At 44.2% G+C, this 18,615-nt stretch overlaps 1 protein-coding gene across 4 annotated transcripts in view; it reads right to left on the bottom strand.

Moving 5' to 3' along the window:
• Nucleotides 1–6,502: 6,502 nt before the first annotated feature.
• DENND5B (DENN domain containing 5B) overlaps nucleotides 6,503–18,615 on the bottom strand; it is a 192,078-nt gene continuing 179,965 nt past the window's right edge. For all 4 annotated transcript variants that reach the window (XM_019489453.2, XM_019489454.2, XM_019489455.2 and 1 more), the window contains 6 exons: nucleotides 18,454–18,572; nucleotides 17,282–17,469; nucleotides 14,749–14,831; nucleotides 14,442–14,568; nucleotides 12,210–12,384; nucleotides 6,503–11,308 (listed from right to left, as the gene is read on the bottom strand). In XM_019489453.2, the coding sequence (XP_019344998.2) occupies nucleotides 11,125–11,308; nucleotides 12,210–12,384; nucleotides 14,442–14,568; nucleotides 14,749–14,831; nucleotides 17,282–17,469; nucleotides 18,454–18,572 (876 nt within the window). In that variant the 3' untranslated portion in view covers nucleotides 6,503–11,124. The remainder of the gene's footprint in view (nucleotides 11,309–12,209; nucleotides 12,385–14,441; nucleotides 14,569–14,748; nucleotides 14,832–17,281; nucleotides 17,470–18,453; nucleotides 18,573–18,615) is intronic.

The following is an 18,615-nucleotide window of genomic DNA, read 5'->3' as shown; positions in this document are numbered from 1 at the left end:
CCAGGTGTGAAAAGTATGTTGAGATCCTCAAACAAGAACGAGCTACATAGGAACATGTAGCATCTCTTGGGTCCTGTCAAGGTTATGTCAAAATTAACAGATGCACTTTGTTGGAGATCACATGACCATCATGACAATGATAATGCTGTTGTGAAAGTTTTAAAATCGTGTGCCATGCACACTTTGGTTTGGTTTTGTTCCGTTCTTAAGCAAGAGGCTTGGCAAGAGAGAAGGTATCCTGTGCCACCATCTGACAGCTGAGAGTATTTCCCTTGGATAAACTGTTCTTTACTAATCTGCCATAAAACATAGGTGGGCCTACTGGGTGCTAGACCTAGTGTTTAGAAACTGGCTCATAAATTAGATGACTGATGAAATTATAAAGGTGGAGGCAGTAATACTGCTAATGTTGAGTTCCCTGAGCCAAACTGACTTCAATGGAGAGAACTTGGGTGTTTGTGAAGCTCATAGGGAAACAGATGGAAAAAGGGCATTTCTTACCATTTCAGCACAGCCCCACCCAGCAGTTTATTAAATATTCTAAATCCACAAGTCCGAGTTACAATGGCATTGTTACCTGAATAAGTTTCTCTAAGAGAACTTTCTGTCATGATTGGATCTGGACATGCTTGGATACTAGGAAGGAGGCTATATATATGTTGGGGGACAACCAGAACTTGGGCAGTGAGGAATCAGACAAGGTGCAGACTAGTTTTGGGTCAGGAGGATCAGGTCTAGGCAGGTCAGAAGGCCAAGGCCTGTAAAGGACCAAGATAATTTGCAGTCTCTGAGGTACAGCTGTGAGCCAGCAGGGTTAGTAGCAAGAAGCAGATCAGAGTCACTGGCCAGGGCATCTGGAGCAGGCAGCTCTAGCTGTAAGGACATGGGCAATTGCCAATCTAAAGCTATGACCCAGGCTTTTGGATTGGAGTTAGGAACAGGAGGGTGGGGGCTCAAGAACAGGCAAGCCTGGAACAAGGAGTCAAGCAGGCATGAACCATGAAGCTAGGAATCAACAAGCAGGAACCAGGGAACTGAGAACAAGGAGTTAGAAGTCCAAGGCTAGACAGAAACATTGATCCTGTTGAGTAGCCTCCTAAGCACTGAAAAAGCTGCTACTTATAAGCAGGCAGCCATGCCCATGCAAAGGTCCAGCTGAGTAGTTAGGCAGCTGGCAGGCAGTAACAGTCAGATAACCAGGTAATTGCTGGACACAGTTGCGTTTGCATGTGGCCTTAGATCCTGACAGATATCTGCAGTGCCTTATCTGCCTGAGCTGAGCCCCCATTTAACATAAAAAAAAAACAACTTGCTGTCTTCAGGGAACTGAGCTCCACTTTCTCTCACCTGGACACGTTGCCCTCAACGTTGGCAAAAGGCTTATTCTTGATCCCCAATGTTGATGAGGTAGATGTTCACAAGCCTTATGCAGCTGCCTTGCATGGGTGCCTCTGCTTTCACTCCCCCACTACTCAGGATGCTAAATTTTGCCAATTGCTATCCAAACTCTAGTCTAGTCCGGAGGGTTATTGACAGCATGAGATCAGAACAGTTCCAGCTGCATTTTCCAGCAGCCCTCAGTCCCCAACCATTTGGAATGAGCTATGCAGATAGCAAGGAAACTGCATTACCTCTACTTGTGTCTTCTACTGAAGTGTGACAGCACTGAATAATGCTGATTTTGTTACACTTACAGGATCCTGTAAGTATGGAGGGTATAAAAAGGAAATTGTATTTACTTGAACTGTGCATCAGAATTATGGTCTGGATGGGAATTTCCACAGATACTGTCCCAATGTCACAAGGTGAAATTTTCATTTCTTCACTGGGTTTCTTTCTCTTTGTCTTCAGAATTTTTTTAAATATATAACTATTGTTATATGGTCTCAGCGTTTACTTCACTAAACCACTATTGAAATCAAAGGTAAGCTTTGTTATTAAACTTCAGCAGGAACCAAGTTATGCTGATATTGAACTTCAGAAGAAAAAAAGAGGGCAGCTTTTTCAGGTGTACAACTACCGTGCTGACCCCTGAGCTAGTGCTCTCTCTCTACCTCTCTTCTGCATGCTTTGGGCAAAATACCTAATGGAGCTGGACAGTTTGTGGAACTTTGTCTCACACAAATCCTTTGACCTTTGGGACAAAACACTTGAGCAGGTCAGCAATAGAAGAAAAAAAACATGAACTCTAGGGCAGTGGTTTCTTAACTTTTTTGGATTCGAGGCACCCTTCTTTAGTCTTGAGGGCCCTTCCATAACTTCTGTGAACTGAGCAGCACCCAATTAAAAAAAAAGAATTTATATATTACAGTGTTTACTCCCTTGCAAAGGGGCTAGGCAATGGGGCTGAGGAATCACTCAGGCAGGAACAAGCCTGAGCCTGTGATTATCTGCTTTAGCATATCATAGATTTCATAGACATTAGGGCTGGAAGGGACCTCGGAAGATCATCAAGTCCAGCCCCCCGCCCAAAGGGCAGGAAGTCAGCTGGGGTCATAGGATCCCAGCAAGATAAGCATCCAGTTTCATCTTGAAGGTGTTCAATGAAGGCGCTTGAACAACCTCCGGTGGCAGGCTGTTCCAGACCTTGGGGGCTCGGACAGTAAAGAAATTCTTCCTTATGTCCAGCCTGAAACGATCTTGTAGTAGTTTGTGACCACTCGACCTCGTCATCCCTTGGGGTGTTTTGGTGAACAAACGTTCCCCTAGATACTGATGGTCACCCCTGATAAACTTGTAGGTGGCCATCAGATCACCCCTGAGCCTGCGCTTTTCCAGGCTAAAGAGCCCCAGGGCTCCCAGCCTGTCATCGTAGGGTCTGCTTCCCTGACCTCTGATCATGTGCGTGGCTCTTCTCTGGACTCTCTCAAGCTTCTCCACATCCTTTTTGAATTGTGGAGCCCAAAACTGGACGCAGTACTCCAGCTGCGGCCTCACTAAGGCCGAGTACAGGGGGAGAATGACGTCCCGGGATTTGCTTGAGAAGCATCTATGGATGCAAGCAGCATTTTGGTCGCTTTACTAGCCGCAGCATCGCATTGCAGGCTCATGTTCATCTTGTGGTCAATGATGACCCCCAAGTCTCTTTCTTGCATAGTGCTAGCCAACAAAGCACTGCCGAGCCTATAAGGATGCTGCGGGTTTTTTTTCCCCCAAGGTGGAGAACCTTGCATTTATTGGCGTTGAACACCATCAGATTCTCATCCGCCCACTTGCTGAGCCTGTCCAGGTCAGCCTGGATCATCCGCCTGTCTTCTGGTGTGGATGCTTTGCCCCAAAGTTTGGTGTCATCGGCGAACTTGGCCAGTCCGCTTCTGACTCCAGTGTCCACATCATTAATGAAGACGTTGAACAGTATGGGTCCAAGGACAGAGCCCTGGGGGACCCCACTGGTCACCAGACACCACGATGAGTGACTTCCATCAATTACTACCCTCTGGGTCCGACCCCGGAGCCAATTTTCCAGCCAGTGGATCGTGGAGGACCCAAGGCGACAATTGGCCAGTTTCTCCAAGAGATGATCATGGGACACCAGATCGAAGGCTTTTTTGAAGTCAAGATATATGACATCAATCTCTTCTCCCTTGTCCAGGTGATAGGTCACCTGGTCGTAGAAGGAAATGAGATTGGTCAAGCAAGACCTACCCACAACAAACCCGTGCTGGCTATCCCTTAAGATGTTGGCGTCGGCCAGTCCATTAAGGATGGCCTCCTTAATAAACTTTTCTAAGATCTTCCCCGGGATAGAAGTCAGGCTGATGGGCCTATAGTTAGCCGGATCCACTTTCCTCCCTTTCTTGAAGATAGGCACCACGTTGGCCTTCTTCCAGTCTTCGGGCACTACACCAGAGCGCCAAGAGTTTTCAAAGATCCGTGCTAGAGGCTGGGCTATGATGCTCGCCAGCTCCTTGAGTACCCTGGGGCGAAGATTGTCAGGGCCGGCTGACTTGAAGGTATCCAGCTTCTCAAGATGTTCCTTCACAAAGTCAGCATTAATGGAGGGCAGGGGATCACCCTCACCCGGACTTCCCGGCCCAGTAGCGGGCATGGGCGTCCCATGGGGCTGATGAAAGACCGACGCAAAGTACCTATTTAATAGGTTGGCTTTTTCCTGGGCGTCAGTTGCCCCATCTGGTTCAGCAGGGGTCCAACGTTGCCCCTGCTTTTCCTCCGGCTCCCCACATACCTGAAAAAGGACTTTTTATTGTCCTTGATGCTCAAAGCTAGCTGGAGTTCAGTCGCAGCCTTGGCTTTCCTGGTCTGCTCCCTACAGGACCGGACCAGTGCAGAATAATCCTCCTTGGAGGTGACTCCCATCCTCCATCCTTTGTAGGCCTTTCTTTTTAGCCTCAGGAGGTCTGCTAGGTCCCTGGAGAGCCAGGGGGGCTGCTGTGCCCTCTTGCTGCCTTTCCTCCGAGATGGAATAGACTTAGTTTGTGCATTGAGGATCGCGCCCTTGAGGAGCAACCACTCTTCTTGAACTCCCCTCTCCCTGCGGTCACAGTCCCTTAGGGCCTCACTGACAAGCCTCCTGAGCTTGTCATAGTCGGCTTTCCTGAAGTCAAGGACTTCCGTGTTGCTGGCTGACTTGCCAGCTTTTCGGCGGATGGTGAAGGTGATCAGCTCGTGGTCGCTGTCACCCAGCTTCCCATCGATCACTAGGTCACCGACTAGGTCATCCCCAGTAGCCAGCACCAGGTCGAGCAGCGCTTTGCCTCTCGTTGGCCCATAGACTTCTTGAGTCAGGTAGAGGTCATCCACGCACGAGAGGAAGCTCTGCGACCGCTCAGATTTTGCTGAGCGATCCTCCCACGAGATGTCTGGGTAATTGAAGTCACCCATGACAACCATGGTCCTGGAGCAAGCTGCCTCAGCCAGTTCCTGGGCAAAATCCTGGTCTAGCTCAGGACTTTGGGTGGGAGGTCTGTAATAGACTCCCACCATTGTGTCCCCTGTGCCGTGTTCCCCACGGATTTTAACCCAGAGGGTCTCCAGCCGTCCACCCTGGTCGCCAATATCGGCTTGCAGGGACGCGTAGCTTTCCTTAACATAGAGAGCTACACCCCCGCCCCTTTTCTCTACACGATCCCTCCTGTACAGGGTATAGCCATCTATACCCGTGGTCCAGTCATGGGTGGAGTCCCACCAGGTCTCCGTGATCCCTATGACATCATAATTGTTTGCACTGAGCAGGAGGATGAGCTCCTCCTGCTTATTCCCCAAGCTCCTGGCATTAGTGTACAGGCAGGCAAGTGCCCCCTGGGGGGCTCCTTCTTTGCCCACAGATTTTACCAGGGCTGGGGCTGGGGCGGGCTCCCTTGAGTGCCGTGATCCGCTGGCTTTGCAAGGATTGCTCAGCGGGCCAGCAGTGGCGGTCGTCCCCCCGTCCCGCAGCGGGCTTAGTTTAAAGCCCGGTGGAGCAGGTCAGCCAGTCTGGCTGAGAAGAGCCTCCTCCCTAGGGGAGAGAGGTGGAGACCATCTCTTCCCAGCAGCTCGCTGCCTCTCTCGCCAAAGAGCGGGCTGTGGTCATGAAAGCCAAAGCCTTCCTGACGACACCAGCGCTGCAGTCTTTGGTTGACCACATAGATCCTCCTGTCCCTTCTCAGCCCATAGCCTGAGACTGGGAGGATCGACGAGAACACCACCTGTGCCCCCAGACCCTTAAGCCCCGCTCCCAAATCCCTGTAGCGCCTCATGACCTGGCTGGGAGTGCTCCGAGCCGTGTCATTGGTGCCCACGTGAATAAGGAGCATGGGATAGCGGTCTGTGGGTTTGAGGAGCTTGGGGATCCTCTCTGCAATGTCCTGGATGTGGGCCCCTGGGAAGCAGCAGACTTGCCGGGCTAAGGGGTCAGGGTGGCAGATTGGCCCCTCCGTCCCCCTCAGGAGGGAGTCTCCCACAACAAACACCTTACGTTTTGTCTTGGGGAGAGCAGGGGCGGGAGCTGCAGTTAGGCCCATGTTGCCTGTGGGGGCCGGCAACTCAGCAGGCTCTGAGTTATATCAGCTTATCTCCTCATACCTCACTGCACCCTTCAAAGAATTTGGTAGCACCTTGGTAGAGAACCACTGCTCAGTCTAGGATGCTGCTAGTCACACTGCATCACGTCCTTCACAAGGCATATGTTGGGCTACATGGAATAGGGGAAGCACAACCCATGGTGGTCATTCCAGTGACAGCCTAGAAAAACATCAGTGCGCTAAAAACAAAGCTTCATCATGAGTGAAGCTTTTTTCTGATGTGCAAAAATTTTCAGTGTTGAAATCGAAGAGTGCAGTTGCACCTATATGCTTGGAGTTGCTAAATATGCACATATGCGCCAAGAGACACACACATTCACCATACCTGTGAGCTCCTAATGCCAGGAGGATTATCCATGGGATTGTGCCATTCGACTTGTGTTTTATTTATAGCCCCTATGTTCCGTTCCAGTTTTAGTTCAAACTCTAACCTGTAACATGCATCTTTTGGTTGCTATTCTGCAAGGAGATAGTGATACAGATTGTTATTCTCACAGTTTTATTTGTAAAGAACAGAGCATGAAAAGCTGTATTTAAATGTACTCCAAAACCTGAAAAACCCATGTCAGTTTGTGATATGTACGTTAAAGTGCTTGATATAACAATACTTTTTAATAATATCGTCTTCCTGAAAATAATCCAGTTCTGATTCAGTTAGTAACCATGTAAAGACAAAATAATAATATACTTAATATGGAGACACTTAGGGCTGTTTTAAGCTATATAGGGCACATTCATACATTTCAAGTGTAACATACAACAATTTCCTATGAGATGCACACCTTCATTTGATTGAAAGAAGGACATTTCTTAAATATGCCTTCACAGAGCTATTTTAAAAAGATCATTTTGAACAAAAGTAACTAATATTGCAGAACAAACAGCTGTGGATTTTTCACTAAACACAATGAAATCCAACTAGCTTCAGAGAATTATAAATACATGTTTTGTACAGACACAGTGAGGCATTTGATTTTCTTACTCTTTCTTTCAAGCTATAATACTGAATGTTAGCATAACGTTACTATGCAGGACTCAGACATTTGAAACAGACAATTTGGATACATACTTTTGCAAAAGGGCTTTGGTCTTTTTCAAGATTCCATTTCCCAAACAATGAAGGTGCTTTAATACTGAAATACAAAACTGTGCTAAGCTTAAGAGAACCCTGATAGGCTTGCTCTCTACTCTAGCAGGTTACAATGATTTCTGTAAACCTCACAGGAAAAATGAAGACTGTCACAGTTTCCAATGATCAAAAGTAATCTACTAAAAATGTATACATGAAGGAGTAAAACATTCAGTACAAAGAACCATACGGCCCAAAGGCTGTCAAAGAGCTAGTCTACTAGGATTCAGAAGTACTCAGCTGTGCCTCTTGCTTCAATATACTTTAGGGCATCTATGATGCTTTATTGCCTATTAGGGAACATTAGACATATTCTTCTTCTCATACTATTTGTGATGTGAAGCTTAATAAAACAAACAAGCCCCATATAAGTTAACACTTGCTAAAAAAACCAAAAATCCCCCCAAAACAATGTGAAGTTGTGTTAAAAAGTTAAGTGCCACAGGTTTTAAATTTAATTTGAGGGGGGGAAAAAATGAAGCCACCTTGAACTTTACATTTCTCAGGTATGTTTTAATGTAAGGGCACTGCCTGTAAGTGGTCCTTTCCCCTTATACTATGGAATGTTCTCTACATCTACACACGACTTGAAGGATGCTTCTCTTTCTAGCCTCTCCAACATACACGTGACACTGTGTGGGGTGCAGTGTCCAGGCTACCTTCCTTCATCAGCCATAAATATTTAGAAAAAATTCAAAACACAACCACCTGGATGCAGACTGCTCTGGAAAAGAATTATAACTTTCATGAAAGAAAGAAAAAAACCTTATAAATCCCTGACCAAAAGGATCACTGTCTTCGGATGGTACAGATTGAAAGGACTTCAGGAATAATCGAGACCAGGGATGCTCAACCCCTGGAAATTTGGTGGAGGAGGAATGGTGGCAGCATTAACTGCATCTCTCCTGCTGCCAAATTTCTGGTCCCATGGGGAAGTGTGCAGGCCAGATAATGTGACCCTGCATGCCAGTGCATAGTCAGATCCAGACATGTGGGTTGGGCTGCATGCAGCCAGATCCAGGTACACAGGGCCAGGCTAACACACTAGATTGCACCGCTGGACCTGCCCAATCTGTGGGCCAAACCTCTACCACTCAACTCGCCCACAGGGTCAGAAAGGTGGGTGTCACTGAACTAGATTCATTCTGGGGCATGAAAATGTTGATTTACAAAGAGTAAAAAATTCAAACTTCCTAAGTCACCAGTAGTACCACATAATACTGCCATTTGGTTTCTGATACTTGGTTTATAGTTCATGTAAAAAGTGAAGTCAGCAATGACTTTTCAAAATTCTTGCTAAATATTCTGCTCAGGTATCTCCTGTTAGCTTGAACTGAGACTGCCCAGTCACTACCACCCAAACAAAAAAAAAGACTCCACACCTGTCCAAAATTGTAAATGTTAAATTAGAGGCAGCACACAAGTGCAGGCTTTTAGCACAAGCCCACTGCATTATCCAGAGTCTTCCAAATTAATTCTTCACAACCCTACTATTCATTCTATATAGAACTGCAATCTGTTTTGGATGATTTTAGACAATTCAAGCAAGGGGAGGTGCAGGAAGTCTGAAAAGCAAATATTTGTTACAAGTTGTAGTTTGCTTAAATCAACATGTAGTTCAGAGCAACTACCCACACACCCCTTACAACCAGCACAGGCATCATGTATTGTTGAAGACAGAGTTTGAAAGAGTATGTAACTAGAGTTGCAGGGGAATATGATCCAATTTGTACATGTATACAGATACTGATATACTCTGAGTTACTCAGCACAGACTAGTATAATCCATATGAGACCCTCATATCATCTGAAGCATCTTTATTTTTATCTGACATTTTTCTAGTTATTCATTATAAAACTTTCCAATAAGATGGATGCCACATAATTGTTTTTCTTTGGCCAGGAAGTGTCATGCAGAACCACCTGACAAAAGTGAATGCTATTACAAGAACTGGCCAGTAGAAAGATAATAGGAGAGTGAATACTCATTATTAGCTTGCAAATAGAGAGTATGAACTGTACCAGCCTGTAAAACGAATCCCTCTATTGTGGATTACAGTGCCATAATGTCCAAAAGCTGCCTGACAAAGGTCAACATTTTGGTATGGTCTAGTTTTCTTTTCACTTCCATCTCTCTTGTTCTGCCTTTTTCCCTTTTCTTTTCTTTTACTGTGCACTCCACTCCACTTTAGCTCACTGGATCTATAAAACCTTGCCTACAGGTTAGAAGCGACTAAAACACCAATTTTCTAACATTGTTTTGAAGTTGGGAAAATGCAGGAGAGAGAGAGAGAGAGAGAGAGAAAAACCCCTAATTTCTAAGCTCCCTGCTTTCTATGGATCTCAACTCTTTTCATTATATATATATATAATATACACTAGTATATTGTGCATTCTGTGTATATAATATACACTGTATATTATACATGTGTGTATAAACTGCTCTGGGTGAGAGAGCAAGATGTAACAAGAGCATTCCACCAAAGCTTTCTCTAATGCACTTCAGTTCTGACCTACAATGTCATTCATTTGTTATTCTGGTCAGGTGCCTCCTTCCCAAGCTCTGTGATACCCACAGGCATTCATTGAAGAACTAATTAAAGTAGTGACAACCAAAAAAAAAATGTTGAGCCAATCTCTAAAAGCCAACAGCAGTTTTAAGTTAACTATGTCCCCAGTCTCCCCAAATCTGGTCTCCAAAAAAGAAAATGGAATGGTACATCTTGTAGACTTGCTGCATGGCACCCACAAATTGGCTTTAAATGATCCAGTTTCTATTTGAGCAGAAGCTACCAGTTTTTCTGTGCACTCATGATATTGTTGTATTGCTAACAGATCACTAGTTTGAAACAGTACAAGAAAGAAGCCTTAAAGTATTGCTCCTTCTTGCCTTGTGTGTTTTCTAGAGCTAGATTATTCAAAATCAATATGATCCTATGCCTCCCAGGAACACTTACTCTCTAGAATAAAGGAAGACGAGTACCGTGCCAGCATTTCAAAACTGGTTGATATGGTTTCTTATCAAAGCAAAGTCAGTGTTTGTGGTTCTACAGTAACACATGCTTATCAAGTAGAGCAATAGAATTCAATTTATCTTATGAACCAAATTCTTCAACAGAAAAAAGTGAAATTATGCACAGTACAAAATCCAAAGCTAGGGTAGGGATGGGGAGTCATTTGAGCAAAACCCTGACAGACAAAGGGTCAACTGACTAATCAAGCTATCAACATTCCCCACATATAGTCTGGCGCAGTACAATTTAACAGATATTAGAACCCAGAGAGCTCTCTGAGGTGCAACAGTTCCTCAGGTCCAGTGTTCATATACATCTCTTGGACTGACTGATAAAAATTACACAAAAGATTAACTATGACAAATCACAGCTTGGATGCATGAAAGGCTTGGATTTTTTTTTAAACAAACAAGGGAAACCATGTGCGATAGGGTAAACAGTATACATTCACAGCATTTCTAAGAATGAGATGACAATGGCTAAATATTGATACTTGCTGTGTTCATTCGCAATACCTGAAAAAGCCCTGCTGAGTTTGCACTATATTTACATATTGACTGGCTTCTTCCTTCCGAGCAAGTAGCAATGCCTCCTCTCCCCCTTCTGTCTCCCCAGGTTTAAGCTACTAATTTTCAACACAAGAACACTCAGTCTAAGAAAAGTTTCTTAAGGGTAATATAATTTCTTAAAGAAGATAGCCTATTTACACACATCTAACACATGAAAATACTCTATTTTATACTAAATTTCTGTTTCAAATAAACTACAATACCACATTTTTGTGTGTCTGCAGCTTTAGGACAGTCCTGAACCTGGCATAAATTGGGTTTCCCATTCCCACCCGATAACGGGTTACTTTGCTTTACAGTGATGCACTACCACAGCTTTCAAGTCCAATCAGGTCCCCACATTTTGCTCGCTTGCTTGGGAGAGAAATAATGAAGTTCTCAGCAAAGCCATGCTAAACATCCACTCCTTTAATGAGTGACCCTTCTAGGATGATGTTGAAATCTTGTAATGTCTGTAGGACTCTGATGAGGGAGTTGACAGTCATGCGGTCTCGCAGGAGGGCATTCTCCTCATACATCCTTGTAATGGCAGGGCATTCTGCCAGCAGTGGAATCCAGTGAGGGAGCAAGTGATCCCTGAAGAGAGCAGAACGGGATTATTTTAGGATGAACCACAGCAGAATTTAATTAAAAAAAAAACAAAACAACACAACACCACTTCTTCTCAAACAAAAACACAAGCTGAAGCACTGCCTAATTTTGCATGCGTGATGTGTTGTTTGCACTGAAAACCCTCCCATGGAAGTGGGACTCTTCATATTAATATGAATGCATGACCCTGCTGCAAGTAGCATAATGCTTTTTTTTTTAAGGGTGGAAAGTGGAGAGCAGAGGCAGAGAAGAGATTAGGGAAGTTGGATTAATGACCTAGGAACAGATTCTATTAAATTCTCAAGTGAGCAGCAAAAAGAGCAGTGTCCAGGAAATCTATATCGGCAAGATCCAATTTTTTATAAAATATCTAGAAAGACAAAAGGAAGAAGAAATAACAAGCAAGGTTTCATCAAGAGGAAGGTAGCTGTGTACCATTTCCACCTGGCCGATTAGTAAAAAAGGGGGGTGGGAGTTTGAGGAGGATGAAGAAGTGGACTACTTCCTCTATTCAGCAAACTTCAAATTAGTACCTGTACTTAGTGAAAGATGTCACTTAAAAAGAGAGAGGGTTATGTATAGATATCTATGTAGTTAAAAATAGGGCTGAAAATATCTTCCAGAAGTCTAAACACTAGGGTTTTCTTTTAATGAAACCTGATCTTTTTGCGATTCTTCTTGTGCTCTTAAGGCTATATATTGGGGTAGGGAGCAGAGGGTGAAAAAACACAACAAAAAACAAAACCAGTCAGCTAGCTTATGTTCACAATTGTTTATCAGCGTAAACTAAGTCACTAAATAAGGAGGATATAATGTTCTTCAACTGAGCATTTGAAAACAGAAGGACCCCTCCCCCCTCTCCCCCATGAAGAATGCTGCTAGGTACCTAGTCCCAAGGCAAACTAGAATTTGGAATTTGCCATCCTTCCCGATGCTCCGTGGTGCTGTAGTGATGGCGTTTACATAATGGCAGAATGTTTTGCAAGATGATTTCTGAAGCAGGAGGTCCTCTTCATTGTCCCCAATTTGGTCAGTAGTTTCAAAATAAGCAACAGCTTTCTCTGTGGCAGGAAAGAAAAACCATGACACAATGAATACAAAATACACTGCAGGTACCTCAATAACTTAAAAGTAGGTGATGGAAGTCATTGAAGATTGGCACATGCCAAAAAGCCACCACACAGCTACTCCATATTCCCCTTGTTCTAAATACAGGAGAATGTACCTACAGGTTTATCATAATCAGTAGCCCAAGAGTGCCTACAAATGGCTTGATTATTTTTATTTTATAAAATGATACCATTAGCAATTACTTCGGGATTTCCTGAGTAACAGTTTCCCTCTAGCTAAGACTCTTTACCTACTTAACATGCCTGCCTGAGGCCTTAAGTTCGGGCACTAAAGATACATAGGTAATAATTACATGTAGGACATCCACTGAAAAATAAAGGCTGATTTCTAATAAATATTGCTTTCCCATCATCATGCGCTTGGAAAGCCATTTCCAAGCACCTTCATTTATGGTGTATGAAACTTGGGAATTTTCCTCTCTTTGTAAAAATATTTCAGTCCAGGGGTTGGCTGGGCAGCAAAGAGCTGTGCTGGGGCCAGGCAGCTGAAAGCTGCATTGCTGCTGCTTCTCCCTGCCCCTTGGCTACAGTGCAGGCCAAGCTGCCAGCAGGCAGGGAACTGAGCCAGGGATGGATAGTTTTCAGCTGCACCTATGCTGCAGCTGAGAGGTGGGGAGAAGCAGAAGCATGGTGGATGGAATTTCCTGCTGCCTGGTCTTGGCTCAGTTCCCCACTGGGTGGATGCTGTGCCTGTGCCCCGGCTGGGATCTGGGGGCTTGAAGAAGCAGTGGCGATATAGGTGCAGCTTCCAGCTGCCTGGCTGCAGCCTGAGCACAGGCAACCTCCCCCTCCCTCCACCCACACTGCTGCTGACATGCTGAGGAAGGCACCTGGACAGCACAGAACTGGGGCTGGATTGATCTGTCCTCTAGCTTATGAAGGCTGCCAGCCCCTGCTTTAGTTAATAATTCAGGCATTTAGTAATGAAAATGTGGACTGGTGCAGGGACTGGAGGTGGTGTGCAAACTACTCATGCACGTATCTGCACTGATAAGCCTCTGTATGAAGTAGAAAGCCCTGGTGCCATTTCCTGTCATGGCTGAAAACAGGACATGTTGTGGCTTTTGCGAGATGGATGGCTGATTAAGAGAAGGGAGCCATTCCTTTTTGTCCGAGTCTAAATTTCAGTCCATTACTGAAACAGATTTGCCTTATTTGCTCGAGTAACCTCCCAAACAGTGCCACGTGCCCCACTCAAATTTCTCCAAACACCCACTTCTCTAGATGGTTAACATGCATTTCCTTCCACCCAGCAGACCTAGGTTTCAAAAACTTCATTATCCTGTACTGCAAGTGCAAGCCACATTTCTTTGATCTCACTTTTTCTAATATAAGTCTATACAGCAATATGTAGGTTCATAAACCTCCCTCCCCCTCAAATCAGCCAAATCACACCCCCAAAAAAACCTCTCATCCACTTCATGTGGAGTGGATGAGATGACACACATGACAGACATCAGTCAGTGTCTTGGAACACTACTGGAAGGCACTCAGATACTATGGTGAGGAACATGGTATAAGAACCTAGATAGAACACAGTGTACATTAACCCAGAAGTCAAATCCCCCCCTACCCCTGCCCCATTCTGACATCACATGCTGACGACAAATTCAAAAAGGTAATACCTCCATGTTAACGTCTTGTCTGGTTTCCCAATTCACTTCACCCCCTCTATCGTTAGGCCTGAACACTGTGCAGAGCTGGGATGATATGTATACCTTTTACAAGGTAAAGCACAACTGTACTCAACAAATACTTCTTAAGCAAATCTACAAATATGTAAACATCTTTCCTGCAGGAACTGCCTCAGCTAATCTCTCTGGCAGGAAAGTAAAACCATGATACAATGAATACAAAATGTATTAAAGCTACCCCAGCAAATTCAAATTAGGCAAGTTAAAATGCGAGGGAGATGCACTTGTGGTCATTTCCCCCTAATGTTATCCCATTTCACGTTCCATTTATCACAAGATAATGGCCTGGTTTACCTATGAAATCCCAGATAAATATGTTCTTGTGAAAAATCCGAGCTGATTTGAATCCATGGTGGAAAACCTGCTCCAAGGCTGCAACCAGGCCATTTTCTCCACATAACAGAATGGTAAGGCTTCCCCTCTATGGAAAAAGATACAATTCTTAAGTACACTTTTGCTTGGAGAAAGCTTCAAAGCAAGCCAAGAATTGATAAAGATACTTAAGGCTTCCATTTTTATGCTTATACATGTTTAATCGTCCCTGATTATATAAGTGTTTACATGGAATTTCCTCTTATAGATAATGCTGGAGAGAGAATACCTCTTTTTCTGGCTTGTGAAAATGTTTCACAATGTTGTTTACAGCTTCCCCAATTCCTTCCTGGATCTGCCCCGCATTTGGCTCTGTAAATTAACAGAGAGCACAGTAGCTGAATAAATTGACATTGAAACAAATGTACATTCATCAAATTTACATGTTTTAATAGACATGGCTTAAACCACAGGTTATATTCTACCATTATTAGGAGGAGAACTCATTGAGTCATTTGTGTTGAGCAAATCTGAACCCTCATAAGTGACATGGGAACATTAAAACTAGTCAAATAAATTGCCAGACTTAAATTGCAAACGTCAGCGCCTTGTTTTATAAATGATACTTCAGCTAATCAAGCTCTGTCCATCACATGCTAGCAGCGCTCATTTTGCTAACACCGTTTCAGAGATGTGAAGGCCAGAAGAAACCACTGAACTCATCTAGACTGACCTCCTGTACAGCAAAAGCTGAAGAATTCCATCCAGGAATTCCTGCATCAAGTCTATCCAGGTTGTAGCTGTACTGGTCTAGAGGAAAAGGCAATCAGGACTCATAGTAGAGATAATATATTTTATTAGACCAACAAGATTTTTGCAAAAAAAATTATTTAATAGCAAGCTTTCGGGCACAAGCACCCTTCATCAGGCATTGGAGAAAAGATTGTAAAAGTTCTCCTGGGTAGAAATGACAGTTCATATTTCATAGGATTTCACAGAGGAGTCAATAGATGGAAAACTCCTCTGGACAGTCAGTTCATAGCTAGTATGAAGCCTCTCACCTCCTGTGAGGATCTGTGACGATGCAAATTTTCCACCCAGGAGAAGTTTTACAATCTTTTCTCCAATGCCTGAAGAAGGGTGTTTGTGCCCAAAAACTTGCAATTAAAAATTTGTTTTTCCAAAAATCTTGTTGGTCTAATAAAAGATATCATCTCTACTATGAGTGCTGATTGCATTGTCTATAATTTTTAATTTAGAGCCCATATTTATTTCAGAAAGACATTCATTCTTAAGGTAAAGGCTTGGAGTGAAGCCACAACATACACTGTTCAAGTTGGTCCAATAGTTAGCTACCACTAAAAAAAGAAAGAAAAAAAATATTTCCAGTCTGAATTTGTCAAGCTCCAGCTTTCAGCCATTGGGTCTTTTAATGACTATGTGCTAGATTATGTAGTCTCCCACTATCAGATCTTTCTACCTATACACGTACTTACAGGATGTCACCAATTTACTTATTAATCTTCTGGAAAACTAAATAGGAAACTCATTCTCACTTTAACAAGGTTTCCAGACCTCAAACCATTCCCATAGTTCTTTTCACACCCTTTCTAATTTTTTCAGCATGCTTAACACTTTAAGACACTGCAATAATTAGTATTTCTGAAAGTAGGAAGCAATGCAGTATTTTAAAAACCAAAAACCCTCAAGCCTTGATTTGAATTACTGAGCTTTGTTGTTCTTTTTTTATTCAGAAATGCACTTAATGGATAGCTAGACATGGAACCATGCTCCTGGACAGCAACACTGATTTCAAGCTGCTTTCTTTAGGTTTTGTGATATTTGGAGACAGACACTGGTAACTGAAATAAAATCACCTGGTGCTTTACTCAAGCTAGATAAATTTGTTAACAAGATTGCAGGCTGAGATTTTTTGCAATAGCAGGAGACTACACACAATGAGACAGAACATCTCTTTTGGTCCCATGTCCTTTGCAACCCAAGCCCTCTCTAAATGTTACACAGATTATGCAATTAACTGGTTAATTGTGCAATTAAGTTAGACAGGCTACGTTTGCAAGGTAACTACCCTGCCATAAAAAGGTCCATCCGGCTATAAAGCTAGAGATGGAAAATATGTAGTACCTTTATAGCTGGTTTCTATCCAGTTTTAATTTGCATGTGTAGCAGGGTCTCCCCTATCAGCTGCCGAGGCTCCCACCCACATGGGTGAACCATATTTAACTGGGGCCGAGAGTCCTGCAGCTAGTACCACAGCTGCAGGACTCTCCATCCTGGCAGCCTTGGGGTGCTACCAGGGCCAAGAGCCCCATCAGGTGCAGGACTCCCTGCCCCACCAGCTTTGAGGTGCTGCCACAGCTGTGAGTCTGGTCAGCTACCAGACTCGCAGCTGCAGAAGCTTGCTACTTGCTGGTGGCAGGATGGCATGACAGGATCCCACCATCATGCACAGATGGCACGGCAGGCGGTATGATTGCGTGGATTATATAACGATGTGTAGATACCATCATGCCTTTACTTGAAAGTTTAGAGGGGACCTACGCCTCAAATCAGTGAAAGAAGCCATTGTCCCTGTTTGACAGATGGGGAAGTTTAGAGACGGTAAGCAATTTGCCAAGTCAGAGCAGCTCAGAAGCAGAACCAGGGTAAGTGGAGGACCTTTCACACTCTCAAACTTGAGACTATTCCTCTAGACCTGGCCTTGCTTTTATAGCCAACAGTCCTGTTTAGAATGATGTCTGCTTTTCAGTAGTTATCCCATCATGTCATAGTTGTAAGAACTGGAAATGGTACAAACTTACTTGTATTTTTTCCTGTCAGGGAAGTGATGCTCAATCTGCGAGCTGTGGTAGGAGACTTCTGCTGGGGTGGAGTACGACACTGTTTCCCCAGGTCTTCATCTGATGTGGATGACACCAGTTCTCCAATTAGAATTCTCTCCAGACTGCCATCATCAACACCTTTACCCAACCATCGTCCACAGGGAAACCTGCAGTATTGCCCAATAGAAGATTTTAGTTAGGGCCCTGGCAGATATTACACTTAAGGAGTGACTAGTGTTATAAATTACTAACCCGGACACATGTTCAGGGAATTACTGGTGCTATGAAAAGGGAAACCAGACAAAAAAATATACAAAAAACATGCAATATTTTTGTGGCTAGTTTCTAGGCCTGTGTGAAGCAGCAAGTATTCACTTTGGATTTGGCTGATTCGGAGGGACGGTGATTCAATTCAGAGATTCAAATCACTGTCCCGATTTGATTTGGCTGAATCAGATCCAAAGATTTGGTGCCGCTTTGGAGATTATGCCATAGACTAAACAGGCAGCAGTCCTCACCATGTCAAACACAGCTGCCTATAGCTGGTAAGTCTGTTGTGGTGGGTGGAAGCAGGGAGGGAAGGGGCGTTGGGGAGGGAGGGATTGGAACTGGGGCTGGGACAAGCTGCCCAGCCGGGGCAGAGGTTGCGGGACTTGGGGAGGGGTGCAGCAGCGCTCAGAGCAGGGCCTTTGTCTTGCTGCTGCTTGCCCAGCCAGGAGGGGGGTGGATGTGGGCGCAGCTCACTCTGGGTGTAAGGAGGCAAGCAGCACAGGGCATCGCCCCTGCTCCCACGCCCACATCCTGCACTCTGAGTGCTGTCACGCCCCCTCCCAGCTCCAGCCCCAATAAATTTGCTATTAGATGCAAGAGTGACAAACACTGCAAAATTATTCCAACAGTTCATCCAGATTCAAGCACAGAAACAGGCATAGAGAAGATCCCCCATTCAAGCAGTATTCAAGCCTTATCTTGGCTGCAGCTGTACTTTCTGAAACCGGAAAACTTTAAATTCTCTGGTGCATAAATCAAGTTAGCCGTGTGCATCCTAGTTCTGCACATCAAAAAAGACACTAAGGTTTTCTAGGGTTTCTGAAACACATTATCAGTAGGGATTTCAGACTCAAGTAATTAGGAGCTAACTCGCTGCTTACTTGTATGTATGGCCTGTGATTTCATTTCTGACCATGACGCAATCAACCAGCCATTTGGCTAATAGCCCTGAGTTGTCATGACCAATCTGAACAGTTGTTAGCTTTCCTAAATTCTGGCACTGAAATGAAAAAAAAAACAAAACAGATTTTACTCAATGTTGA

Source organism: Alligator mississippiensis, chromosome 4, assembly GCF_030867095.1.
Source record: "Alligator mississippiensis isolate rAllMis1 chromosome 4, rAllMis1, whole genome shotgun sequence".
Taxonomy (NCBI): Eukaryota; Metazoa; Chordata; order Crocodylia; family Alligatoridae; genus Alligator; species Alligator mississippiensis.
The sequence above is the reverse complement of the archived record's forward strand: the minus strand, read 5'-3'. Positions and strand labels throughout refer to the sequence as shown.